This window comes from Notolabrus celidotus, chromosome 4 (assembly GCF_009762535.1).
Source record: "Notolabrus celidotus isolate fNotCel1 chromosome 4, fNotCel1.pri, whole genome shotgun sequence".
NCBI classification, from domain to species: domain Eukaryota; kingdom Metazoa; phylum Chordata; class Actinopteri; order Labriformes; family Labridae; genus Notolabrus; species Notolabrus celidotus.
In genome coordinates this window covers 18,948,183-18,976,177 of record NC_048275.1, presented here as the reverse complement: position 1 = coordinate 18,976,177, position 27,995 = coordinate 18,948,183, and the positions used below count along the sequence as shown (strand labels likewise).

At 39.4% G+C, this 27,995-nt stretch overlaps 3 protein-coding genes across 7 annotated transcripts; 1 reads left to right on the top strand and 2 right to left on the bottom strand.

The window, feature by feature from the left end:
• Positions 1-105: 105 nt before the first annotated feature.
• abcg8 (ATP-binding cassette, sub-family G (WHITE), member 8) lies at positions 106-12,350 on the bottom strand. Of its 5 annotated transcripts, none has more exons than XM_034682192.1 (17): positions 12,085-12,350; positions 10,001-10,080; positions 9,394-9,583; positions 9,251-9,289; positions 8,794-9,153; positions 7,283-7,384; positions 6,990-7,137; positions 6,383-6,621; positions 6,135-6,267; positions 4,672-4,941; positions 4,398-4,557; positions 4,108-4,209; positions 3,824-4,023; positions 1,908-1,984; positions 1,420-1,687; positions 1,199-1,326; positions 106-995 (listed from the first exon to the last, which is right to left on the bottom strand). In XM_034682192.1, exons 5-17 carry the CDS (start codon positions 8,836-8,838, stop codon positions 858-860), a joined length of 2,010 nt encoding a protein of 669 aa, XP_034538083.1. In that variant the 5' UTR covers positions 8,839-9,153; positions 9,251-9,289; positions 9,394-9,583; positions 10,001-10,080; positions 12,085-12,350; the 3' UTR covers positions 106-857. The 5 variants fall into 5 exon arrangements, with proteins under 5 accessions (XP_034538083.1, XP_034538081.1, XP_034538079.1 ...); XM_034682190.1 differs by having other exon boundaries at positions 12,118-12,350; XM_034682188.1 differs by lacking the exon at positions 12,085-12,350 and adding an exon at positions 10,326-12,053 and having other exon boundaries at positions 10,001-10,102.
• abcg5 (ATP-binding cassette, sub-family G (WHITE), member 5) lies at positions 9,417-21,938 on the top strand. Its single transcript, XM_034682304.1, is given in 16 exon segments — positions 9,417-9,595; positions 9,972-10,093; positions 10,343-10,479; positions 11,543-11,641; positions 12,142-12,274; positions 13,290-13,351; positions 13,353-13,399; positions 13,401-13,428; positions 15,207-15,336; positions 15,499-15,712; positions 15,915-16,120; positions 19,072-19,210; positions 19,322-19,395; positions 19,653-19,764; positions 20,282-20,394; positions 20,903-21,938. Coding segments are annotated over 16 exon segments (1,980 nt in total). The 3' UTR covers positions 21,088-21,938.
• On the bottom strand, positions 21,530-27,995 carry dync2li1 (dynein, cytoplasmic 2, light intermediate chain 1). The gene is made up of 13 exons (XM_034682193.1): positions 27,862-27,995; positions 27,619-27,757; positions 27,485-27,519; positions 27,084-27,153; positions 26,784-26,872; positions 26,372-26,570; positions 25,875-25,943; positions 25,650-25,727; positions 25,458-25,537; positions 25,273-25,343; positions 24,985-25,082; positions 24,456-24,548; positions 21,530-21,801 (listed from the first exon to the last, which is right to left on the bottom strand). Exons 1-13 carry the CDS (start codon positions 27,873-27,875, stop codon positions 21,739-21,741), a joined length of 1,098 nt encoding a protein of 365 aa, XP_034538084.1. The 5' UTR covers positions 27,876-27,995; the 3' UTR covers positions 21,530-21,738.

Here is a 27,995-nt window from a genome sequence, read left to right as displayed (position 1 = left end):
TAACATTCAGAGTTTCAAAATTGCACATCTGCAAGTGACAACGCCGTGTAGCAGAACGACGAGGCCAAAAGGATAGCAGACAGTGTGATGACAAAAAAAAACACATTCAAGGGGAGCAATTTGATTTAATACTTCACTAATTTGAACTCAAACCATGTCAGTAAAACATTTATCAGGCTTTTGCACCAGCGCAAAAAACACACAGCTTACATAATCTTCAATCTATGAGGACACGAGTACAAGCTCTTTCTTTTTTTCTGAGTGTGACTTACTAAATCTCCATTAGGCTCTTTTTTCAGTGCTTCCTATACTGGCACACACATTGTTAAGCTTAATAACCTTACATATACAAAAAGATAAAGCTGTAGAAAAAAAAAGAAGATTGAAAAAGGGAACATGCAAAAGCTGCAGATGGATATCTGCCAAAGTGGGGCTCTAATCAGTTACCAAGAAGTAGCAGAGAAGAAAGAAATACAACCTTTTTTTTAATACTGCAGTGCTCTGCTGCCACCCAGCAGCAGACAGAGGTACTGCAATAAGTGCTTCTCAATCAAATTTCAATTAATCCCATATTCAAACTAAATGTGCATGTGTTGAATTTACTTCACACATCATGAACTTGTATACCCTGCTGCAGTATCAGGGTAGTTCAGTCTGCCTTTAGAAATAGTGCAGGAGTTTTCTGATGTAGAAATTATTATAAGAATTATAAGAATATTCTATTAAAATCACAACGCAAAGCACGGCTCGGTGTCGAACCAGTCGAACTAGAGCCCAGATTACTTCCTTCAAATGTTACAAAATAAAACACTTGCTCTAAGTAGAACCCCAATTATTGGAGACTCCTCCAAATGAGTTCACCAGTCCTGACTGGACTTCTGTTTGATGAATCTGAGGGATATGTAATAAAGCCCCATGAAGCACAGAATGACTGCCAGCAGCACCAGATAGCAGGAGTACAGAGGGTACTGGTTCATGTCCATGGACTCCACCACCTGAAAGACAATCAGAGGATGTTACAGAAAGAGAAAGATGTTGTTTCTCAATATTTGAATTTAATAGTATTGTTACTCTTACAAAGAGATTGCTTTACTATGCTGTTTAAAGTGAATCCAAAACTTCTTCATCTATTCGTTGTACTCCACAAATATACAAAAACTTTGATTTACTGATGTTGTACTTTTGTGTTTTAACTCACATGTATGCCGTCCACAGGGATGGTGATGTTTGCGATGGTGATGAGGTACTTGTTGCCCCTGAATTGCACCTGCAGCATGCCCTCAAAACCCCAACGCATGAACGAGATGTGAGAGAGCCAGGAAGCCACTGGGGAATCAAACACATGCAGAAGTATAACAATCACACTCTGAGCAGCATCTTCATTTTATACACAAGTTCTTCTCGTCAGAATCTGCTCACCGAGCCACATGTTCTCCAGGCTGATGACGAACCCGCCGGTCAAATAGAAGACGGTGAAGACGGCGTTTCCCATGAAGGCTGAGGTCTGCAGGGTGGGCAGGGAGGCAGCCACAAACAGAGCCATGGCACGGCTGCAGTACACCATCAGCCATACCAGAAGGAAGTTAAGCAGGAAACGCTCGGGAGCCTCATTCAGCCCGGCCAGCCAGTAGATGGGTAGGCCGTACACCAAGGTGAACACACAGTGCTCCGGTAACTCTCCCAGGATCTGAGTATAAAACAGATTTATAGATTTTAATAGACTAAAACAGACAGGAAACCCCACACATCTTCAGTGTTTGAATGCTCTTTATCAAAATTCCTTTTTACTTTCCAACTCCACATTACAGTACTGTACACTACTGTGGTTGTACTTACACTGAAGTGTTTCAGTATGGAGTAAGACTGCCCCCTGCTGGAGTAGCAGTTTTATTTTCACTGTGGTTTACCTTGGCGAAGAAGTAAGAGGTGACAGAGTACATGCCGTCCTCCAGCTCATGGTACAGCATCGCTCTCTCTGTGTGACCTGCAGAGAACACAAAGACTTTATCCCCAGACATCCTCAAGGATTCATACTGTTCTTGATTTACTTGTACACTATACCACCACACAGAAAGAATGACCACAGGTTCAGACTCTGAAGCAACACCAGTTACGTGTTTTTATTGTGATTCCAAAGGTTTTCTACATGCGTTTGTCCTCTGTTATATGCAGTCTGTAACTCTGAGTCAGGAGTGAACTTTGAATAAATTTATAACCTTCATCGGCCTTGACCTTACTTTAAACTGTCCCTTGATGGCTGTGTGCCAGGATCAGTCTTTCTATCTGAGCAATAGTTGGGACTGATTATAAAATCACTTGGAGTGAAGGGACAGGACGTCAAACTCTATCATCTAAATATCTGATAACTCTTGGATGACTTTCACTTCAGTGTACCACGCCTGCGTATCGAGAGTTTAAAGATGTTTACAGTTTACTGAAACAGCAGAAAAGCACTGTATACGTTGTGAACAAGTGAGGATGTTAAAAAGAACATTCTGTGCATTTTTGTTTCTAGTTTTTGTAGGTTTGTAGGATTGTAAGTTGTCTCTGGAGTCTTATAATTCCCTCTGTATCTGTAACGGCATTTGCACCTGTCTACTGATACTGAATGGTACTATATAAAAATAATACGTTTTTTCACTGATTGTCTCTTTTGTATCTGTCGGTCATATATAGGCAAACATTTTCATTTTGGTCTATTTTATCACCAGACTAAAAAAAAGAACATTAAATATGTTTCCTATATTATTGTCTTATAATAACTATGTTCTCATTTCATGCGTTGTCCCTTATTTACTTGAAAGGAAATTGTATTGTTATCAACTGCAATCAAGAATGCAGGGAGCACAACTTAAACTGAATTTTCTAACTTTCAGTCATTTGTGCAAAATTTTGATTTCTTGATTTGATTTCATTTGATGTCTTTATTTCGAACATGTAAAAGTAAAATAGAAAAAAAAAAAAAAAAAGCATACAAGTAGAAAAGAAGAAATAGTTATGCAAAAGAAACAAAATCAATATTAGCAAGCACTGAAACATTTTACTATACATGTGTGAAAAGGAGTAGGAAGAAGTTAAAACTTATCTAATCCTACCCCTTCATTCACTATTATCTGGCATTATACTAGTGCACTCCCACAAGTCAAATCTTCATATATTATCTTCATATTTACACCTACAATCAAAGTAAACCCTTGTGATAATCAAGACTTGTCTTCCTCCTTGAACACTCACAATCTTTAATCTTAACTTCCCTCTTAAGTTATAACCCCCCCCCCCCCCCCACACACACACACACACACACACACACACCCATTAATATGCACCATATAACATATGGACGTAGATTTATTTCAAGTAAATAGGGCTCTCCATGTACAGCCAACGTATGCACTCAGGGGCCAGTTGTTTGGAGGAACAGACGTATGGAAAAACGTGTTGTTCGCTCACAGTAAAGTCAGAGTAAAGTCATTTCAGTGTGCAGCAGTCAATTTATTAATTTCCATAGATTTTATTTCTGGCTTTCTTGTTTTTGTTTATTCTGATTCAGTCCTTCTGTGTACAATATGTTGTGTTGCTTGCTTTAATGTCAATACTTGCTCAAATGAGATGTTCTATATCTGTGAAACTTTATTATATTTCAATGAATATTTAAAAAAAACTATTATTAGGAGATCTAGCAGATGTCAGACACTTGAGTGAAGTCTTATTCTCAAATAATCCTCAATCTTGCTCCAATTGAAGACGTACCTGTTTTCTGCTATCATACAAACGTTTCAGTTTGTATGCTGATAAACATAATCATGAAGTTTGCTTTACTTACATTTAGCTATGACGTCCAGCACCACAGCGAATGGAGTGAGAGCACCGATCATGTAGAGGAGAGCCACTGTGTCCTGAATGCTCAGACGATTTTCTCCCGCCCCATAGTACAGACAACCGACCAGCAGTGACATGAGGAGGGCCTCGAAGCCGTGGACCAATAAGGTGACCAGGTCTCTGTAGTCATTGTACATGTGACGCCTTGAGGAGAGGACAGGAAGGGAGATCACTATTCACATGAGTCCCTTTTGAGTGCTTTAAGACATCTCTGTGTGCTGTCCATACCTGATGAGGGTTGTGAATTGATGTAGACGACCAGGTAATCTGTTTGCTTTCTCTGAAATAGTGATGACTTCCTCTTCTTTAACCTTGCTCAGCTGCTGAGAGCTGCAGGTAGGAGAAGAGAAGCAAGTTATCTGTGTTAGAACACAGGAACCAGAATCCCATAAACTACAAATACTGAAGGGTGAAGCTCTGAAAAAAAAAATCTATGATTGTCTTTAAGAACGTTTTGTACCAAGATGTTGTTCTTACTTAAAACAAGAAGAACAGAGGCCAATAACACACACTGCTACCTTTCAGTTTGAGTCTGTGCTGAGTCAACCACAGTTGGTTTCCACATGTGATCGTCTGTGTCTTGGACCTTTTCCATGAACTTCCGAGACAGAACTGTGGCCCGCTCTAAACACTCAGCCTCCCGCTCTGGACTGCGTCGGTCTATACTGATCAGATCAACTACACAAACACAAAAAAGCACACACACATGAAATAAGTCTCAAAAACATGGGTCATATTTGACACCACAGTTTTGGTGTTTTGAGAGTTTCTACATTATTTTCACTAACTAACCATAGAAGTCAGATGGGTTGCAGTATCGTGGGCAGGGGTATCCAAGGGCAGTAAAGTAAGGCACCATGTCACGAGCAGGGCCAAAGTAAACGGCTGAACCCGATGATAGCAGGACGACGAGGTCGAAGAGCTGAAAGATATCTGAGCGAGGTTGGTGGACTGACAGCAGGACTAGACGGTTTCCCCGGGCCAGGCGGGACAGTGTAATGACCAGGTTGTGGGCTGTGAAGCTGTCCAGACCAGACGTTGGCTCGTCCAGGATTAAGATTCCTGAAATATAAAGGCCCCTACAGTAATCCATGAAAAGCTACAACTCTGGTGCTGTGGGTTATAAGAAAAAAAACATGTTCTATTGCTGATGAAGATGATGATAATAAATGTTTAGCAAGGACAGCAGGTGAAAGCTTAGCAGTTAGAGTATGCGCCCCATGTACAGAGGCCTAATCTTCGTCGCAGTGATCATTGCTATGACTCACGGCTGTGACCATTTGTTACATGTCTACCCAAACTATCTACTATCCACACTTCCTGTCCCTCTCTAGCTGTCCTAACTGTTTGAGGCAAAATGGCCCAAAAAAGTAACTAAATAAAAAGTTCTACTGTCACAAGATAAACATTACATTTTTTATAATTAACCCTCCTGTTATGTTCGTTTCTCTGGAACAGCAATAATGTTCCTAGGTCAATTTGACCCCAGGCATATTCAATGATCCAAAAGTGTCAGAAACCAAAAAGTCCCAATACACATTTTTTTAAATCTAATTTTAACTCCATTACTAACCATTTAAATCCAGATTTAGTCCATTAGTGTTCTTTAATTCTCACAGATCATGGTTCAATGAGGATAACTCACTCATTTTTCATTTAAATTACTGTTAAAACTTTTCTTAATATACATTGGAAAGCCCTAAATACAAATCCAATAGTTTTACATGAAATTGATTTTTGTTTATTTTATTTTACATTTAGTTTTATTTATTTTTTATGAAGTGATGTTGAAAAATTAACATGACACCTCATCTGTCACATGTCACATGCTGCCTAGATTTTTATGCTGCATTTAGCTGGTTTGGAAGGCATATATTACCTAAAATAGACTTAAAAAGGGTAAATTTGACCCTTTTTAAAGTCTATTTTAGGTAATATATGCCTGAGGAGGGTTAAACCAATAGTATATTTTTATTTGGAGTGTTAAACATAAAACCTGAAACTCACTCATGACTTTCTTTGCCACTACCTGACAACATTATATGTCTGTGCTTTCATGTCTTCACTTTTGCTATGTCTTTTTTCCCCTCTAGGTATGGTAGGTTGACATGTAAAACACCACATAGAGCTGATTTTGAAGTTGAAATTAAAGTCAGTTCATGAAATGTTTTTTTGTCCAAAAAGTCAGAAAGATGAAAAGTTAAAATTTCAAAATCAAGAAGAACAGTTAAGACTTGTCTCTTTTTTTCTTTCACCTGGGTTCCAGAGAAGTTGGACAGCTATACTGACTCTTCTCCTTTCTCCTCCAGACACTCCTCTCACGTAGTCGTTTCCCACCCTGGTGTGAGCACACTGTCGCAGACGCAGCTCTGCAATGACATCATCAACCTATGGCAGAAAAATAAAAGCAGATTACAGGAAATTATATGTAAAGATCAATGTCGGTAATGGAAGGTGAATATTCTGTATCTGTTGGGTGTAATGGGACGATTTGCGACCTTACCCTCTGGTCCCTCTGAGCCTGTGTGAAGTGTGTGGGGAGCCTCAGTTTGGCAACGAAAGAGAGAGTTTCCCGGACAGTGAGATGAGGAAGAAGTCGGTCATCTTGGCGGACATGAGCGATGTTTTTCTTCACCAGCTGGGGAGTGTTCGGCTTCCCGTTAATCAGAACCTGACCGGATGCCATTGTGCCGCCCTCATCACGGCATGTTATGATGTCCAACAAAGATGTTTTACCACAGCCTTAAAGAAGAGAGAAAACCTTCTGTCAGCCACAAAACTCCCCATCCAATTTAAACTCTACACCAGGTTCTTTTTGATGAAGTTGAAAATGAACTTTTTGGACTCTAAGTGTGACTGATTTTCTCCTGTTGTCCACCTATTTCACACACCTTGAATTCCCCACATTATATGACAATTTTGATTATATATAAGTTAGATCTAGATGTTAGAAGTTGGGGGTTTCAATGTCCTTGTGATTAGAGCTGATACAGGACCCAGTTTGACAATGAAACATCAAGTGTATGATTGATGAATGATGATCAATCCAGGAGGCTGTTACATTAACTTTCTGGATAAGGAAGGTTAATATTTAAAGCTGTATGTTTCACCTGAGCTACCGATGACAGCCAGCATCTGTCCACTGCGAACTCGAAGGCTGAGCTTGTTGATGGCTGTCTGCTTGTTTCCGTTTATCTCCCATGGTAACTTGAACTCTGACAACCTCTCATACCAGGGGATCTGAGCTGCTGTGTCGACCTAAGTGTTGCAAATACAAATACATACAATTTATCAATCAGTAGATGCATGATGCACTTATCTAGTACAGATATGCACTTACAGGGAGAGAAAATACATTTAAAGATGGCTGGGTATTAGAGCGGAGAAGCTGCCCTTCAGTTACCTCATAGTGCAGATCGCTGACCTCAAGCTCATTGCACCCTCCACTGTAGGTGAAGTAGAGACTACTGTCTTCTTCAGACGAGAATAACTCTGTGTCAGGATGCTGTTAGAGAAGAGCAGACAGGTCAATGAGTTTCATGGAGACAGGGACTTTTAATCTGCATCCATATCAGTTCTGCAAGGACACACAGCATTAACACTGACAGCAATAAAACTATTTTAATAGAGCTCAAGATTTACAAGATAACTGAGAGAATCTGAAGAGGAATAAATTAGGACTTACGAAGAACACACTGTATAGCAAACTGTTTTTTTAGTTTACATTGGAACAAACCATTAACAGCAATGCAAATGTCCAAAAAGATGGTCAGTTAGTTCAGAAACATCTCTAAAATGAGTTTTGTAGCCAAACACAGATAATGAATTATCATCGTTTTATCGCCTGAGATCATCGTGCCGTATCTTTTAAGTGCTGTGCTATTCTTACATCGCAGATTAAAACCTTATCAGCTATATTTTATTTGACAATTTCAAGGACTAATAATTTGTTTATGACCATGTGCACGCAAATATTTGTGAGCATGTGTCAGCTGTTCCAACACGTGACTCTGCTTGTGTGTATTCACATGCACTTCTGTGGTTTTGAGTTCAGACAGTTGTCTGAGAGCATTTGAGGGTTCAGGGTCAGTTGAAAATGGCGACAACATATCCATTATGTAATCTCAAAAATCGTCAATTCCTTGTAAATCTACCGTAGATACAGTTGATCATTCTCTGTTTACTACTGTTTATCTTGTAAATGTGGAAGTAAACTGCTCTATGTGTTTTTGAATAACGTGAACTTTCAGGCTTATGGTAACTTTTGGCTTTCTATCACCATACTACCTGGATGTAAACAAATGAAAATTAGCTAATTGCACACAATTATTATAAACAAAAACTTAATAGATGTAGTCAACAGAAGAAATGAGTAGATCCTGTGTCCAGTGCTATCAACATAGTGATCTACAGCTGCAAAATCAGAATAAGAAATTGATAGAAAACCAACACTAGAAGTGACATTCACAAGAAGCATTCATACTTGCTCTCATTCATACTAGATATTGTATATTTATAGCTAAATATGGATTCATAAAATGTTTAAATGAGTGCATAATTATAATCAATAAAAATTAAAATAGCGTTTGAAGTTAATTGATTAATAAAGAAATATGTTCTTTTTTTGTTTGGTTATATTTATATTTTTTATATGATTAGACCACTGTTAAAACCTTTTTTAATTTCTTTTTGTACAATAAACCTAGTCATTCAAATCTGTAGTTTTGTGGTAGTCAAAAAAAGCTCTTCAATAGTTGTGTGGATTAGAAGCAGTAGCGAGGAAGTAGGTAAGGAAGTAAGAGCTTTTTCATTTAACAAATGTAAATCAAAACATAAGAACAGTACAATGACTGTTTTTTACTAATGACTGTAAGACAGCTCAAAATGCTAACATGTTGTAGTCTTGATGTTTACCTGTGAGGAGCCGTTAGTATGATTAAATCCAGTCTCTTTGTCCATAATGATGCAAGATGCTGGTCAAAGCTTGTGGGGTCAAGAGGTCATCAATTCCCTTTTTCTTCTCCAGCTTGATTCCTCTCTTTTTCCTGTAAAGGTCTCTGCCCTGTAGATCACCTGTACCCCTGCCTTCTCTTCCTTCACTCTGTGAGATAGTTTGACTTCAGTCCAGCTGAAGATCTCCTAGGGTTTTACCTCACACAGCGTCCCTCTCAAAGCGTCCAGGTTCATGTCATGTCAGCTCTTCCTCTGCTCTGCCCTATCAGTCATTGCATTTCTGACTTGGTCACAGCGTTTTATTTGAGAACTGAAGAGAGACTGACAGCCCATCAATGTATTCAGCATGTGTTTTTTTTTTTTTGGTCTTCCTTATGCAACTGCAGATCAAAGTTCTCTGAGATAACGCAACACTCACTGTGTGTTTATGGTTCCAGCCTGTTCTCACACTGCTGCTCTGTACGGGAATTGTGAACAGAGAAACAAAGTTAGACGACTAAACTGCAGTGTTCCACATGATGTTTACGTGCCCAGTGGATGTAATCTGAGAGAAACCGATACCTTTGTTGTTTTTGAGGATCAAAATGGCCGCGGACAATAACAGATTTTATTCCATGCAGACAGAGGAGCCTAACGGGACCAAAGTCAGAGAGTCATTCAAGTTTGTGTCGGAGGAGAAGAGAGATGTCTGGAGGGACGTTGGAGAGGAGCAAGCGGAACCCTCCTGCAGTCTCAGCGTCAGCAATATCTCCTACACGGTCAGGTAAAGAAAATATCATAGACTCAGATGGAGCCGACAGGAGGATGATTTGGAGACAGATGCAAAAACATTCAGAGAATCAAACATTTTACTAATGTTTTGTTATTCTGTATAAATCAGACAGGTTTGGTTCTAATTATCTTTGAACTTTTGTGACAAACCTCTAATTTACAATGGCACTGTTGTAAGGTACACATAGAAGACATAAATGTGCAGTTTTGTATATGTAAGGCAAAATTAAACCCATCAGATTATTATATTTTATCATTAAATAACAATACTTTCTACAGAGGGGTTAAATCTCCTCTATGAATATTAGAAATATTAAATATATATATGTCTCTGTCCATGTACGTGTGTGTGTTTGTTTGTGTTTCAGTGAGCGTGTGGGTCCATGGTGGGACTTACCCTCCTTCAGGAGGCGATGGACTCGTCAGATCCTCAGTAACGTCTCCTTCCATGTTGACAGTGGGCAGATCATGGGCATACTGGGAAATTCAGGTTTGCACACTGCTTATAATTAATTGTAATAATGAATGTATGGTAAAATAAATTATATTTCTGAAAAATACACCAGAAAAGAAAATGACAAGAAAAGTTTTTAAAATATATTTTTATGGCTAAAATAATTGGCGAAATATCTTGTGACTCTGAGAAGGATTCAATAAATTCTTCTTTAATATCTGACCAGATAAAACATGCTTTTTTTCTGTAATAAAATGTGTATCACTACATCTTTGAACTGTGAAGGATCAGGAAAGACCACTTTGCTGGATGCCATCTCAGGAAGAATTGTAAACACTGGCACACTGTTGGGTGAGGTGTTTGTTAACGGCAGGAAGATGAAAAGAGAAGAGTATCAGGACTGCTTCTCTTATGTGCTGCAGGTAACAGAAAAAAACACTTATTTGTGACCTTTAAGAATCACACACACACACACACACACACACACACACACACACACACACACACACACATAAATATTACCCTTTGCCCCAGTTCTCATCACACACTGACATCCGGTTAAACTTTGCCCCTCAGTATAACATGTGTGTGTGTTGTATGTACTTCAGTTGCCTGAGGTCTACCCACCACAAATACCAAACCAAACTCAATGAGCACACTCAATCTTGCTAAAACTCCTGCAAAGGTTGCCCTGGCCTCTGGATGAAATTAACTAAAGACCTTTGCTAGCCTCCTCATATACTTAATCTCTCAATGAGAGGTGCTCAAGTGTATCCAAAGCCTGAATTAAAAACACTGGCTTAAAACCGGCCTTGCTTCCTTTCAAATCATCTCTCTCTTCTGGCTGATAGCAACCCCTTCTGCTCTCTAAGCCTCGTCATTAACTTCCCCTGCTAAGCTGTAGATGAGGAGGTGATATGAGCTCCTGATATTAAAGTCATTCAGATGAGAGACTGAGGGGAAGTGGGATTGGGAGGCCCAACGTGTTAATTGAAGCAGGCAGCAGGTTCAGGAGGTTCAAGCAATGAATTTGTGTTTGTGTGCATGTGTGTGTGACCGCAATTTTGTGGGCCTAAAGTATGTTACAGTTAGTTTGCATTTATACATTCAGCTATGCATTATTCTGTGGTATTGGTGTCCTGTATGGATGTACATCTAATGTGCAGGGATAATAAGCAAAGATACTGTTGATAAATCCTCCTGCTGTTAAAAATTGTTGCAATGTGGATAATTACAGAAAATCTCATGGCCTTCATGCCGTTAACTTTTAATATACTGTAGTTGGCTCAGTGATTAAGATAAAAAAAGATGGAATTGATTGTACTTTATTCAAGCAGCATATTTTACTTAAAAGCCCTTAAGAGTCGATTTTATGATAAATCCTCAATAAGTACGAAGGATCCATCAGATATATGTCTGCCTCACTTCATCTCTTTGCAGTTTCTTTTCATCTTCACTCTCTGTCTTTGTCTCTTTCTTTTCCAGAGTGATAACTTGTTGAGTTATCTGACAGTGGAGGAGACTCTGACCTACACAGCTCAGCTGGCCCTGCGGAAACACTCCGCCAAAGCTATCAAGAAAAAGGTGACTTTTGATAGCCTCCTCTGCCCTGTCCACTCTCTGTTAGTTTTCCTCAGCTTGAATTTGACATTTTCTCCCAGCTAAGGAAAAAATACAGAAAGGAGACTAATGGAGAACTACAGGGTTTTCAGCACATTGATGTTTGTAGCATGAATTCTCTTCTCCTTCAAATAACTTTTACGTTGTTTCTCCTTTTGTGCAGTATGTTTAACTATCTTAGCTTAATATGTTTGAGTTACAAAGTTCTTTCATTTACATTTTCTGTCATAAAAATGAGTTGTAAATACTTATTTTGTTTGGTCTCTGTTTCAAATTCACATAAACGAGTTTACCCTTATTTATATATGCTTATTGCTCCAGGCAGTAATAGTTCTAGTGTATCCAGTGCTTTAACTTATACCGTGACTTATCATATTCCTGTTAATTGGAAACCATTGTCAGCTGACCTGTTAACGGTGGTAATTCTCTTGTCACCTGACCTTTGACCTCTGACTCCTGTGCAGGTGTCGGCGGTGATGGCCGAGCTGAGTCTGAGTCATGTGGCCCAAAGCGTTATCGGAGGTCGAGTTTTCGCAGGGATCTCTGGGGGTGAGAGGAGGAGGGTCTCTATCGCCAGCCAGCTCCTCCAGGACCCGAGTGAGTTCCTCTGCAGCCGGGAAATGTTTATCTGTGTATCATAAACATTAGACTTCTGCAGGATGCTACTGCTGCAAATTAGAATCGTGGAAATGAGTTAAATTGATATATAAGCTGTTATTCATGAAATTCCTGACAAAGATGAGGAGTTATAAAGATAAAGAGAAGCGTTAGAAATGAGACATTAAAGCTTTGACACATTAGGGACACAGAATATAGAACAGAGGATGCCATATCAGAGCGATGTTCCCTTGTTTAGTCATTTTATGATAATCAAACTTAATATCTTTTACATTTTGGAAGCTGTAATACTGAAGTGAGGACTGTGCCATCACAAGAAGAGCAGAAAGTTCACCAAAGTTCTCCCCAAAGAGTTTTAGAAGTCCACACTGAAAAACAAAAGGATCTAAGTGAGAGGGGAGTGAGGAAAGGACAACGAGAGGGAAAGATGGAGGAGAGTAATGAAAGTCTGGGTTATCACACCACCAAGGGAATGAGCACAGACCTGCGTCTGTGTGTGAGTGTGTGTGTGAGAGAGAGCAGGCCCATACTCATCCCAGGTGTGGTTTATCAGGTCTAAAGTTCCCTCGGGAGGATGAAGGGTCTCAGTCCTCATTCAGGATTAGAAGGGGCCATGGACACACACACACACACACACACACACAGAGTGGCACACAGAGTAATGAGGAGTTCCCATTCACTGCCTCTCCAATCAACCAGGAAATGAATTAATCTCACAATTAAAGCATCTGCTAATTCCACTCTGCTTTCATAATGCAAAGAGGCAATCTTTTAATTGTCCTAATTAGAGTAATTAAGTACAAAAAAAAAGAACTCGCTTATCTCCACAAGTTAGGTTGGCCCCACGGAGAGTCCTGCTTGTGCCACTTAATAAAAAGTACAAGTAAAAGTTTCCAACTTAAAAGAAGAAAAAAATGTTATCACCCTGCCTTTGTCCTGCTACCAGTGTTTTGACATGTGACTCGCCTGTGTGATGGTGATGATGTCATTGCAGGGTTGATCCTATTGGACGAGCCGACCACGGGCCTAGACAGCATGACGGCCAATCAGATCGTGGGTGCTACTAGCAGAGCTGGCCAGGAGGAATCGGATAGTCATTGTGACATCCACCACCACGCTCCGAGCTCTTCAGGGTGGGTTTCAAGAATGACCTAGGAGAAAAGATACAAATAGAGATAGACTTAACTTTCTCAGGGAACACTCACATTTTTAACCCTCCTGTTATGTTAGTTTCGCTGGAACAGCATAATGTTCCTGGGTCAATTTGACCCGGGGCATATTCAATTAGGCTATCCAAAGTGCCAGAACCCCAAAAATCCCAATACACATTTTTTTAAATCGAATTGTTAACTCCATTACTAACCCTTTAAATCAAGATTTGGTCCATTGGTGTTCTTTAATTCTCACAGATCATGGTTCAATGAGGATAACTCACTAATTTTTCATTAAAATTTATGTTAAAACTTTTTTTAATGTACATTGGAAAGCCCTAAATATAAATACAATAGTTTGACATGATATAGATTTTTGTATTTATTTATTTTACATTTTGAATTTTTTTATTTCTATGAAGTGATGTTGATAATTAACATGACAACCTCATCTGTCACATGCTGCCCTGATTTTTATGCTGCATTTAGCTGGCTTGGAAGGCATATATTGACTAAAATAGACTTTAAAGGTGACATATCATGCCAAATCTACTTTTTAATGATTCTCTACCTGAAAAATGTGTCCCTGGCATGTCTACAAACCCCCCGAAAATAAAAAAAATCCATTCTGCCCCTGTTCTGATTTCTCCACCTTTCTGTAAATGTGTGCTGAAACGAGCCGTTTCAGTTTTCAGTGTTTTTCATACGTCGCAACGCCATCCGGTCTGTAACAGAAGTCAGAGCTCTGAACTTGTTCAGCCCATAGACTGTATAAAATACAACTCAACCCCTCCTCCGTTTTTCATTACCTGCACACATGTGTGCTAACAAGGAGCTTAGAAGGGAGGCATGCTAGTTGTAGGCTGTCTTAATAAACACAAAGGTCGGTTTTACTCCCCACGTCTGCAGATTTGAAGATCTAGTGGTTTTTTTTAATTTTTCATGGAAAAGTGCTAGCGCTAGTTAGCATAGCCACATAGCTACATGTTCGTAGCTGTGTACCAAGACACACGTCGACATATTGACAAATAAAACGACAAGAAACACAAAATCTGTGACCAATGGTTCAGAAAGGTCCTGCTGCAGGCACCTCTCTGTCAGGATCAGATTCTGGATCAAATTCAGAGGGTTGAAGCAACGCGGGTCTGTGAGCAGCCATGTATATGCAGCCAACATGTAAACATTAGATCAACGTGCTGGAGAGCCGAGGCCACATCCACTTCCTGAGGGGGCGTGGTCAGAGAGCTTATTCTCATTTAAAGGCACAGACACAGAAAACAGCCTGTTCTGAGCAGGGCTGAAAAAGAGGGGTTTACAGGCATACCACAATCTGATCTCGAAGTGTTTTTTTGAGCAATAAACTTTAAAGACATGTTTTGGGGACCTCTTAGACCAATATATTTTGATGAAAAAGAGCATAATATGTCACCTTTAAAAAGGGTCAATTTGACCCACAACATAACAGGAGGGTTAAGAGTCTGTCAAAACACTGCCCACAAGCACATGGATATTGCTCCTCCTATCCATACTGGTTCCAAGGAGATGACCTCTTCGAGGGAATGTCAGTGAAGTTATGTTTTTTCTGACACTGATGAGGTGATAAGGCGCTAGGTCAGATCCAGAGCTTATCTTCTTAAGCTGAGACCTTTGAGGAGAGTTTGTTTATTTACACAGTGAATGTTTCCCTGCATGTTGAATGAATGTTTGCACAAAGAAACAGGATAATGTGTTGGTTGTTTGTTTGTGTGTGTATGCCTCAGGTGTTTAGCAGGATAGCCATAATGAGTCGTGGAGAGCTGGTGTTCTGTGGGCAGCCAGAGGAGATGGTTGACTTCTTCAGCCAATGTGGATATGAGTGTCCAGAGTACTGCAATCCCTTTGACACCTATGGTACTGTTGCTATGATCCCGGATTACTTTATCTTTACTTTTAAGCTTTTAAGCTTTGATGAAGCCCCAAAATATAATATGTTAAATAAGAATAGACTGTATTGAAAAGTATGAAAATGTGTAACCCTTAGAATAAATTCAAATTGCTCTGATGTTTGAACAGTTGACTTCACCTCAGTGGACACACGTAACAGTGAAAGGGAGGCAGCTACCTTCAATCGTATGCATGAGATCACTTCATCCTATCAGAAATCTGACATCTACCAGAGCATGCTGGGAAAAATGGACCACAGCCTGCAGTTGACAGACAAGCCAGCCATTCCCTTTAAAAGCAAAGAGTCACCCAGTGGTGCAGCCAAACTGGAAGTTCTGCTCAGGTCAGTGATGGGTGAGACTTCAGTCCCCTTGCTTTGTGTGTTGACAGCAACTAGCAAAATTCAAATCATCATCATTAATGTGTTTTCATCGACAAGGATTTTGACAGTGTCTTACATATATGTTTAAAGGTCATCTTCTGTCTATCATGTTGTGTTATGAATACCTGAGGTCATGTATTCCTGTTTGTGTGCTTACATGTAGGCGAACATTAAGAAACCTTTCCAGAGACAGGATGGGTGTCCTGATGCGTCTGTCTCAGAATCTGATCTACGGCCTCTTTGTGGCCTTCTTTGTGATGCGGTTGGACGATGATGTCACCAAAGGCGCCGTGCAGGATCGCATAGGCATCATCTATCAGAGCGTTGCAGCTTCCCCTTACACTGGCATGCTGAATGCTGTAGCTCTCTGTGAGTTCCACCAACAACATACATCTGAACATAGAAGGGAAAAAGAAACATTTGATTCATTATTTCATCAATCAATAATTTTTATTATAGAGCCAAAACACAACTTACTTATATCAAAAAACTTTACCTAAAGAGCAGGTCCAGACCCCATAGTCTTCGTCATATCAATAGAGAAACCAAACATTGTTTCACCAGAGGCAAAGGTGGCGAGGGAAACTTCTTTTTGAAAAGCAGAAACCTACAAAAAGGGGCTGAATATATGGGGTAGAGTGAGGTAGAAAAAGAGAGATGTATAGACACACAGTAACATGAGGTTACTGCATACTGATGAAGTGAGGAACAGGAGCTCTCTCAGTCCAACGGCAGCCAAAGCCTATAACAGCAGGACAAGGGGCTGGTCCAAGACAACCCTGACCCAGCTCCAACCATGAATTTCATCAAAAAGGAATAGTTTTTGCTTACTCTCACAAGTAGAGGGGGCATTTGCTTGAAGATGATCTGAAGACAATGGCTTGATTATTGATGCCTCTGCCTCCCATGATACTTTTGGAAACTTTAGTTTCCACTGCACTTTGGGGGTTCAATGTGCTAGAAAACTCTTAACCTACTCTAACAGAGAGAGAGATTCTCTGCTTCCCGGATCCAAGCTGTAGTTGATTTCAAAGGACAGGGGTCCGATCAACAAAAACCTCTGCCTCCAAAACGATTTCTTAAGGCTTTGTTTACCTCTGTATTTGGAAGCACAGGGTGCTAGAGGGGCTGTCGGGCAATATAAGCTTTTGATACGATGTTACCTGTAGTTAAGAAGAAAGATTCTGAATTCTATTAAAGGTTTTATAGGGCTAGTGTAGAGAAGCTAATATGGGAGAGATTTGATTTATTTTCCTAGTTCTTGTCTGTATATGTGCAGCAGCATTTAGGACCACCTGAAGAGTCTTAGGAAATGTCTTAGAGCAGCCTGGTAATAGTGTTTGAGGGTCTGAGGTTGTCTTTTCAAAATAATAAATCGATTGTCCAAGACAAGATACATCAAGCTTTAAGTGTGTATCGAGTTCCATAATTTTGCTAGTACACAACACAGTAGCTGTGTTGCAGGAACATCTAGGTGACACTCTATTCTTTTTACCTGCATGTATCTGATAACATAACCTAATAAATATCTACACCATGTGGACACAATGTCTTCAGGGAAATTCTGAAGTGCATGTGGTCTGTCATCTACGTTAAAGTGATCTATTATCTTCGTTAAACAACATGTTTGAAACGTCTTATCTCTTCTGTGTAAGCTGGCTTATCTCTTGTTCAGTAGGTGAGAGGGGACTGCAGTCTGCAGTATTTTGGGTTCCCTTCAGCAAAAATGTGTGAAGTCTAGCTTTGATTTTCTCATGCTGATAGTACCAGTAGAGAGACTTCTTGTACTTTCAGCATCTCTCTAAAGTCAGCGTAAAATATTAAGTGTTGGTTTGGTGTTAGGTGTTGAACAACCAATGTGCCAGTATTAGTTTGGAACCACAGTTGATCATAATCACAAATATTGTCAAATGTCATTGTAAATCTTTATTTTTTACTTGAATAGCTTTATTTTTAGTCACTTAAAGGGCACTAATATGATGTTTTATTTACGTTGGATTTACACACAGCTTTACAAGTGGGTATGACCCTTACTCTATTTACACCACAATGAACCTAAGTAACCTTTTACCTGCAGACCTACAGTACCTTTACTATCTATACTGTAAGTGTGTACAGGTATGTGTCCCTTCCTGTTCAATGAGTTTGAGGTTAGTATTTATAGCTGCTGCTGTGACTTGTGTAAGTGAAAGAGTAAACAAATTTATGCAAATACAGAGAGAAACTTAACTAAACATGCACTCTCTGCCCTGCAAGACCCTCTGCAAACTACAACTACCAGTGCCTGCAAGAGGATATTCTATATACTATTGGTGTGAAATGCAAGGTTGTATTTTAAAGTGTGTTATGTGATTCTAGACAGTCATTTTATAATTCAAAAGCTTATTTTTTGGTGTTGTGGTATATATTTAGAGTTGTTTGTAACATGGTAGTTTTGCAGCGAAAACACTGAAAAAGAGATTTTTTGGCGTGTCAATTAATTTTTTACATGTCGAATTAAGATTTAGAACTTTTTTTAAGTGACTATGTTATAAGGCCTCACTAAAATCCATTTTGGCACTTACGTCCTTCATGAGGTACATGGTATGAGATGTTATAGATAAAAACCTGTGATGATATTGGCAGTATCAAATGATTATCTGTTCAATATCTTCCTCAGTTATCAGCTCCATCTAAACTTTTAGCCTCAGGTCCTTGGCTGTCACAGACACTGGTGATAAGAGATGTGATAAAACACTGGGCTGAGTGGGAGTCACACTAGAGTTAAATGGTAATTAAAAGCCAGCTCAAAGCACCCAAACAGCCAGAGGTAGTGATTGCGGATATCACACTGACCTTGAATCTCAATGATAACACTGATACAACACCATGCAGCTGTTTGTTCTAAGAGACAGGTTTAGTGAGTTGTCTGGGAAACTTTGCGGAACTGGAAACAAGTGGATGAGGAAATCTGGAACTTCGAATGATGTCTGTAAAGCCAGTTTGAGTTTTATTCAGTCATGGAATTCCTCAAATTTTCCTGGTCAGGTTTGATTCTTATGGGAGTTGTTATAGTGATGGAAAATAGCAAAGATGATTAATAATTGCATGATGCATCACATGTCAAAATCAACATTCCCCAATGTGATAGCTATATTAAAGATGAAGTATTCTGACCCTAAAATTGCATTATTAAAAAGCATCATAGGCTTTCATCTTCGTCCTTCCAATTCATCCCATTATCTGTGCTCTCTCTCTCTCTCTCTCTCTCTCTCTCTCTCTCTCTCTCTCTCTCTCTCTCGCTCTCTCTCTCTCTCTCTCTCTATCTCTCTGTCTGTCAGTCCCAGCATTGCGAGCCATCAGTGATCAGGAGAGTCAGGACGGTCTGTACACTAAATGGCAAATGTTCTTGGCTTACATCTTTCACATCCTGCCCTTCAGTATCCTGAGTGTAGTTATCTTCACCTCCTTCCTTTACTGGTGTGTACTGAGTGTGTTTTCATGGATTAATGGATTTCATATAGTTGACATATTTGCAGCCCTATCATAATTCAGTACTAACTCTTTTTGTTCTGCCTGCATTTCTCTCAGGACAGTGGGAATGCACCCTGAAACCTTGCGCTTCCTGTTTTTCACTGCTGTAGTCCTGGTCCCACATATTATAGGTGAGAGGATAAAGTAAACTCATTGTTTTCAAAACATTGGCTTCTCCACATTACAAGAGCATAATTAGCGGCAGGCAGGTCTTTCGTCTCCATTACTTCTTTCAGCCAACACTTTTACAGAGATAGACTATAAATATTCAGTTGTAATTATATAAAAATACATTCCTCTAATATTTAAGATCCCTTTAATTTAATGTTGCATCTTCTTGTGTATTTTAGTTTAATTTGTTGGTATGCTTTTTTTTAATGTTCTACAGGTGAGATGCTGACTGTAGTGCTTCTAGGAGTGGTCCAAGACCCTAACATGGTCAACACTGGAGTGGCTCTGCTCAATATTGCAGGAATATTGGTCGGATCTGGCTTTCTAAGGTGAGGTGTCAAACTTATACAGAATAGTCCTGGTTTAGAACTTGTAAATTGTTGAAAAAGGCTTCTATACCTTGCTGACCTCCTCTACCAACACACTCCATCCCGGAACCTACGGTCTCCGGACCTGGGTCTCCTCTCCATCCCCCGGACTAAGCTGCAGACTTTTGGAGACAGAGCCTTCAGTGTGGCAGCCCCCACTCTGTGGAACTCTCTCCCCCCCCGACATCTGCAGCGCCCAAACCCTGGACACTTTTAGGAAAGAAGTCAAAACGCACTTTTATCTCAAGGCCTTTTCCCATTACATAGTGTTATCCCCACCTACCCCCCAGACCCCTACCCGCCCCTGGGAAGCGACCTTGGGTTTCTTGAAAGGCGCTATATAAATACCAGTTATTATTATTATTATTATTATTATTATTATTATTATTATTATTATTATTATTATATTAAAGCCACAGCTAACTTTCCATAAATATGGTAACAATAACACACCTGCTTTCCCTTTTCTTCTTAATAGGAGCACCCTGCAGATGCCTGTTGTCTTCCAGTGGCTCAGCTACCTGACCTTCCAGAAGTACAGCTGTGAGCTGCTCATCGTCACAGAGTTCCATGGCCTCAACTTCACATGCAGTAAGATATTTTTATGATTGGACCATCCTCATCTAACCTGAGAATTAAAAGGGACACATTATCATAGTAATTAATATCTCTACAAGTTTTATTTAAAGATCACAAACTTGTCCTGTTATATTTCAATATTGGGGTTATCCACGAAAAAAAAACACTACAAAGTGATTGACAATTACTTTCCGCACAGCCTTAACTTACCAAAGTGCTTTGCAACAGGATATCAAATATGAAGTAATAAGACAAAAAGCATTGAGAAGAATAATTATCAACGACAATAAAAACAAGCACAGAATTACAAATGTGACAACAGATACTGTATAGTCCAAGATTCTTAGCAACCTGAATTCCGTTTATGAATTTCACTGCTAATCATTACGCTCCGTTTAGAGTTCAAGGATATTTGGCAGTATAGAGTGAAGGACACTCAGGCTGTTATGTGAACTAAAATTGTGTCTATAAAACCACACAACTGTGAACCCTTTCAACCTGATGTGTTGTGTTGTTGCAGGTACTTCCAACCCTTTACCCGGAGCTTGTCTGATTACTAATGGCGATCACATCATTGATGAGGGCTACCCTGGTGCTCTGTCAAGATATACACAAGACTTTATTCTCCTCTACTCCTTCCTCCCTGCACTGCTGTTGCTCGGCATGATCAGCTTTAAGATCAGAGACAAGATTGCGCGTCACTAAAATCAAACACATGAAGAAAGATTTAATGTACAGTTTTGCAGTATGATTTGATCCAGAGAGGACAAGGTGTACTAAATTACTGTGGCTGTTTTTGCACTTGACCTTTTTCTTCAACATTCAATGAATATTTCAGTGTTAGCATTTACCTTAAAGTTTTACAGAAGACAGTGTTTTATGGTTTAAGTATTGTGGCAAGTTGAAAGAGCTTCTGCTGAAAATCCCCTTTGAAAAAATTGCACTAGTGTCATATTAATCAATTGTAAATAAATGTATAGACGGAGCGACACATGTGTACAAGAAACTACAAGTTTGACTTAAAAGATGTGATACTGTCTGTTATCAAGTAGTGAGAGTTTCCAAAGCACTTAAGTGCCACCTGTGTATAGAAATAATGTCGACTTCCTTACATATTTTGATTATTGTATGTAATAAAACAAACATGTTTATTTTTTGGAACACATTTTTATCAGAAGTACACAGTTTCTGAAGTATTTAGAGAAAAATACATGTGGACTATAAAACTGGTGTATGAATTGAAAAGTATTAACAAAAATGTTAGAAATGACTCAAAAATAAATACATATTTCAAAATGAAGATTGTATTAACACTAATATGTCATGTTTGTGTGTGAACATGTATCTGATTATCTCTCATGTGTCCAGCTCCAGCCCTTTCCATGACTTAGCTGCATTCCTCTTATATTGATCCAACTCCTGAAAAACAGACACACAAGAAAAGGAGATGTTAGAATTTGATGAAGTATGATGAAAAAGTTCAAGTAATTGCTCAGATATTCTTTAAACTATAACACAGTTAATATCTATTATTTTTAACTAATATTAGCTTTTATGATGTTGTGTTTTAAGCCTGTAAAGCACTTTGGTAAACAGCGGTTGTTTTAAAAGGTGCTTTATAAATAAACTTTGACTTGACTTGACTTGACAGTTAAGTAAATACGTATTTTTTGCCCCCCATCCATTAACACAGATAGAGGCAACATATGACATGTCCAGAACACTAGCACAAATGACACATTTAAAAGACACTGCAGTATATACAATTAGCTTAAGAACTCCAAACATCAGTCGTCAAAGTGGATCATTTTACTTTTTCCTCCTTTGAGCCTGGACTTTGGGAAAAGTCATGACACTTGCTGGCTGGTGTTAGGTGATGCAGAACAGATTTGGTTTGAGTGTTGGAAACAGATGAGGACACTTTGTTCACTTTTGGTAAATGCAGTAATGACTTTGTCATATATTTTACTTTGTAAGGGTAATGTAGAGATCTGCATTTTATACAACTTTTACCACTTATATGATAAAGTAAGGCAATGATGATTCAAAGGAGGGTGTATAGATAAGATGAAACCGGAGAAGTTTAGCCTTCATTGATTCTCAGGGGAGATGTGTGTTTGATCAAAAATATAAGTACACAGATAGTCCTAAATAAAAATAAATAAATGAAAAGGTAATGGGGTAAAACCAAGCGTGCCGGATACGGCCCTGGTGGTGAGGCTTTCAGCAGTGTGACTGCCCCCTGGTGGCTGGCTGCAGTATAGGTAAAAAAATCCGTCTCCCCCATTCATTTGAATGGGGGAGCAGTCAAACTTTAAAAAATAAATACACGTCGTACGAATGTTTCTCACATCCGTATGCTGTGGTTATATGTAGTTAGTATTTGACTGTTTTGTGTCCAAGGCCTCTTTTTTTCTGAAAAGTTTCTTTTTCTTTAGTTATTAGAGTTTAAAAAACGGGGTTTTACTTCCGGGTTTCCTTTGATTCACAGCCGCCGTAGAACGAAACTTCAAAGGACACACAGTGTCTTGTGACGTTACGCTGTAGGACGGAGCTTATTACAAAGGCTTCACAGGCTCTGGCTGCACAATGGCGGCGCCCAGGAGAGGGATTTTTTGGCTTCAGAACTGTACAACGGGAAGAGGCGGAGCAACGCTGTCCATTTTTATTTACAGTCTATGGGTAAAACTAGAATAAAATAATGATACAAATTAAATACATGTTTCTGCTCATCTTGGTCTACCTTGTAAAAAAAAATCTCTGCTCTCATTAAAACCAGGTTAAATAAAAAAAACTCCAATGTGTATACAACAATTTCCCCAGGTGCAGTTTGGTGATTTGTCTCCTCTGCCTAATATACATTTTTAAATATAACTAGTTGCAATTTGGGCAACAGGTTAGAAGTGTTTTATATCACACTGTGCACTGAATAATAATAGCAGATGCACAAATTGGCATGTGGGTTGGACTTCATCTTTTAGCATTAGATGAGACAGAAATATGGTTTGTGTGAAGGATGAGTCCAGACAATCTTACATAACATGCAAATGGACCTTTATAAAATTGTTCTCTACACTCTGTTGGAATAAACCTTTGGCCCTTTTCCCTTTATGGTTATCCAGAACAATAACATTACAAGCTGTTCAATGAACGGCATCAGGTGAGACTCAGTCAGTGATAACAGGGTTGTGACTCCAGCAGGTTACTGTAGTTCAAGTGCCAGAGTGGCACTAGGGCAGGCCTGCAAGGAGACTCCTAATCTCAGTGGCCATGAACACAGGATATATCACAGACAGTAAATGAGATCACTAAAGTTAGAGTAGTAAACTCAGGATTCTGAGAGGGGAAGGGTTACTCTGGGGCATTACCCTTGTTTGGGAAAGTTGTGAAGGAGAGTGCAGAACACAGAGGTCAACAACAGCAGATCATTAACATAATATGTATTTATATGGTGCAGTCATATGACAGCTGACCCCATTTGTGTATTTAAGGCTCATCCCTAAAAAACACAATATATCCACATTGTGTATCTCAAATAAAATGTTCCTAATACTCAAAATGAAAAAATGGAAGAACACCAGTTGACCATTATACTTCCAAGTTGTGAGTCTTGACACTGATTAAGAAGCACAGCCTGTCCAGGGTGTAAGCCCATGCCTGGTGTGTCAGTGTGAGTACTTGAGCTGGGAACAGCACCCTCACTACCTTCTGTTCATTTGTCAAACAAAGAAGAGTTGAATCCCACTCAACTGTCCTTCCCCAGTACCATTAAAATTAAGATGCAACGGAAATAACAAAAACAGGTCTGTTTTATGTTATTGTGCGTACCTTAAGTGGATCACACCCATAGACAACATATGAGAATCATTAAATTATGAGTGAGCGTACAGGTAACATGCACACACACAAAAAGGGCTGAGGGGTTTGATGGTGGAGGAGATTTGTTGCTGTGGACGAACAGATTTAGGGATACATGTGACTGAACCAATCACCTCCTCTGCCTCTCTACCATACTTGGCATATGAAGTATATAGTGCAGCAACCCAAGCATGTGATTGGTGGAGATGTGTTACCTGGTCTTTCTGGACTCTCATGGCATCAATCTGAGGCTCACTGTACCGTGGGTCTTTGGCTGGATCCTTCAGCTCCCTCTGCTCACTGGTATTCTGTAAACACAAATTAAGTTAAATGAATATGTACTCATCACACTTAAATATAATTAACTTCATAGTGTAGTGCTTTTAGCTTTTTATATTTTATTATTGGGTTGATAGTCCCTGTTATTGTATAGTGGTTATGTATTATTGTGTAGCTGTTTAAATGATGTACTGTTTGTTTTTAACAGAGGCATTTGTTGTACAACTAAATGGCTGTACACTGTCTCTGTTGAAATAAACAAACAAACAAACAAACAAATAAATAAATAGATATATAAATAACAGACAGCAATGCATTTGAAATGGACTGTTAATAGAGGCTTCTTATTTTGTTAACATTAGTATGACACTTTTTTTTAAACTGTTATTTTGTATGAAGGTGAATGTCCAGTGTCAGAGTTGTAATTCCGAACGAAAAGATAAGTGTCATCAGTGATTCAGCTACCTCTTGGGGGAAAACTCGCTCATAGACTTTCTTCCAGAGGTCCTTTGGGTTTTTGGCGTGAAGAGAAGTAATGTCCACATCAGAAGTGGGAGGGGATCCTAATGCAAAAGAGTGTTATTCTATACAATATAAAACAGCATCACATCATGTTCATGTCTACAAATGTAAAGCTAAATTGTGCTTATCAAACGAAGAATGTTTCTGTGTCTTCAAAACAGCCATGCTCTTAATTTCTAACTCAGTTTAAATGCATTACTGCTTTTGGCCACAGGGTGGTGCTGTGCTCACCTATTTGGGTGAAGGAGTCAAAGCCGGCTGGAATGATGAGAGGCTTGGTGGGGTCACTGGTCACAGTTTTCCTGAACACACCATTAAATAAATAAAACAAATTGTAGTGATAACAAACTAAAGAATGTCAGCCTGAGTCTTTGTCCTCAACTATTCTATGTAAAATGCTGTGTTATCTCCCTCACCCTCTGTCCAGACCAAAAGCCAGGTGAGAGAAGAAACTCTTGGTTTTTGACATGAGGCTCTCTGACTTGATGCTTGTGAACTGATAGGAAGTTAAGGGACAGGAAAACAATAAATATAAAATCAAAGAAAAGTGGAACAGTGAGATATTGATTGACTGGATAAGAAATATATTTTGGTAAATTAATACTTACAACAAGAGAGGCTGCATAGTAGTGGGCTATAAAACGCAGTGTTTTACTAACCACTTTCCTCTTGTCCGAGTCAAAATCCTGAAACACAAATGTGTTAAACAAGTCATCCATGAAGATAACTACTTAAGAAAGATGCCATTGTAACTATATTTCAACAGCATACTTCCATGTCTACAAAAGGTCATATGCTAATAAGTTACATTCCGATTTTGGCATGTGTTTTACCTGAAAGAGATCATATTTGCTTCCAATGATGAGCAAAGGGACAGGAAAGGGACTGATCAGCTCTCTGTCCTGTTAACAGAGGCACAGTAAGCTCAGGATACATGTTGCATCCATTATCTGTACTGGACAAACACTGTTTTATGTCTGTGAGGGTTCTCAGTCATCCAGGTCAACTTGAGTTGGTCAAAATTCTTGAAATTGTTTCACCTCTTATCTAAAAGGCATCCTAAGTTTTCTTTAGTTCTCCCAGCCTTTCAGATGAGAGGCGAAACACCTGCAAGAACTTCAACCAAGTCCACCTGCCTTTTAGCTCCAAAAAATTGACTGATCTAAAAATCTCTAAAAAGTCACTAAACGTAATGCCTGATGTCCTGATAGGGTGGATATACTGTATATGTAATTCATGTTAATCAACACTTGTTTAAATGGCTTAAAGAAATACTTTTATATAGGCTCAAGCGTTCTTCAAACTTGCAAATACTGAGCTGAAGTCTTACTGGGAAATCTTTGGGTAAGACGCGTGCTGCTGAGTGGACAGAGGTCTGGTGTTTAGTGCCAGATTTGGTCTTCTGCCCTTGCTGAGCAAGGGAAAAGACTTTCTCCAGCTGATCCTGTGCTGCCTGCAGGAGCTTCTCCATGGTTCCCCACAGGGCATTGGGTTTAGACAAGTCCAGAATGAGGATGACAGAGAGAGACCTGGGGAAAAACAAGGAAGATCATTTCCACAGACTTTATATATAAAAGAAGAAGTATGGTCAGTGCTGTTTAAACCACACTGCTGCTAGATACACTTAAAAAATCAACAATATTCACATTCTAAAACGTCCTACTCTAGACATATTAAAAACACGGAAACAGTGAGCTGTGAAGGAGACAACAAGACCACTGAGAAGTGTTTATGTGACAAACCTGATGCTGACAGGAGAAATTGGGATCTGGACCAGGTCCGACAAAGAAGTTCCTCCTCCAAGCTCCCATAGGTGGGCTATATCTTTAGGCTGGAAGAGAAAACCACCTCACAGTAAGCCTGGATAACCAAACTGGATTATCTGGAGAGCTGGGAAAGGGGTTTGTGGGGGATTCTATGTTCTACCCTTTGTATCTATTAACAGAATTGGCCTTTTACAAAGCTCCCTTTATAGGACTTGTTGTTATGTGTCTTAATCCCAGTCGGTAAGACATTGGTCAAAGAGTCTTGAACGTCCTTACTGTGTTGTGTCCTCGGGCTCTTCTACCAAAAGTGTACTCCAGTGCCAGGGTTGGCTTGGAAGGTTCATCCCTGGTGGATTAAAAAAAACAGTGTAAATGTTCTGTAACAATGTTATCCAAGCAAAAAGATCTATTGACATGCTTTCTGTGCTTTCCAACCCCGGTTATAATAAGCTTTATTCCCTTACAAAAACTATGAGAATAAAGCTTGGAGAGGAATTTGAGATCTTCGATTCTCATATTATTGTTAATAACTCTCATGTTGGTTTTGTTTTGTTTTGTGAGAACTGATATTGGCCTGCATTCATACTGAGAAGAGAGCAGAGAGTTGGTGTAGGTACATTATGACGCCGAGATGTTAATTTACAGCTAACAGTTTCTGGATAGTAAATGATACACACCTGTCGAGACATCTGAGAAGGATTGTCGTTTTACCCTGGGGAAAAAAGCAAAGTAAGCTTGTTAACGTAGCTGTATATAATGTGGGTAATTACAAGGTCTTATTTTTCTTTGCTCTGGTATGATAAAGACACACCCCCGCCTTGCTCCCCATCAGAAACACGGTCCTCTCGCTGACTGACTCTCCTCCATCCTCTCCTCCTCCATCCTCTTCTCCTCCTCCAGTTTCTCTGCTGTGAACCTCGGCTGCTGCCAGCTCCCACAGTGTGTCCGAGCTGACAAATAACACACAGTGGCGTCAATTCGTTTTCGTTGAAAAACACATTGCACCTTTAATTTTTTTAAAACGCAGTCATAACACGAACAACATCATCCTCACCTTATTCTCGGCATCACATTTGAAAAGTTCCAAGCTAGGTTAGCTAAGTGGCGGAGTTGCCGTTACAAGCGTTGCCAGAGGAACGGCGGACGCGATTTGATGATGTAATAATATATTACCGGGCATTGTGGGAA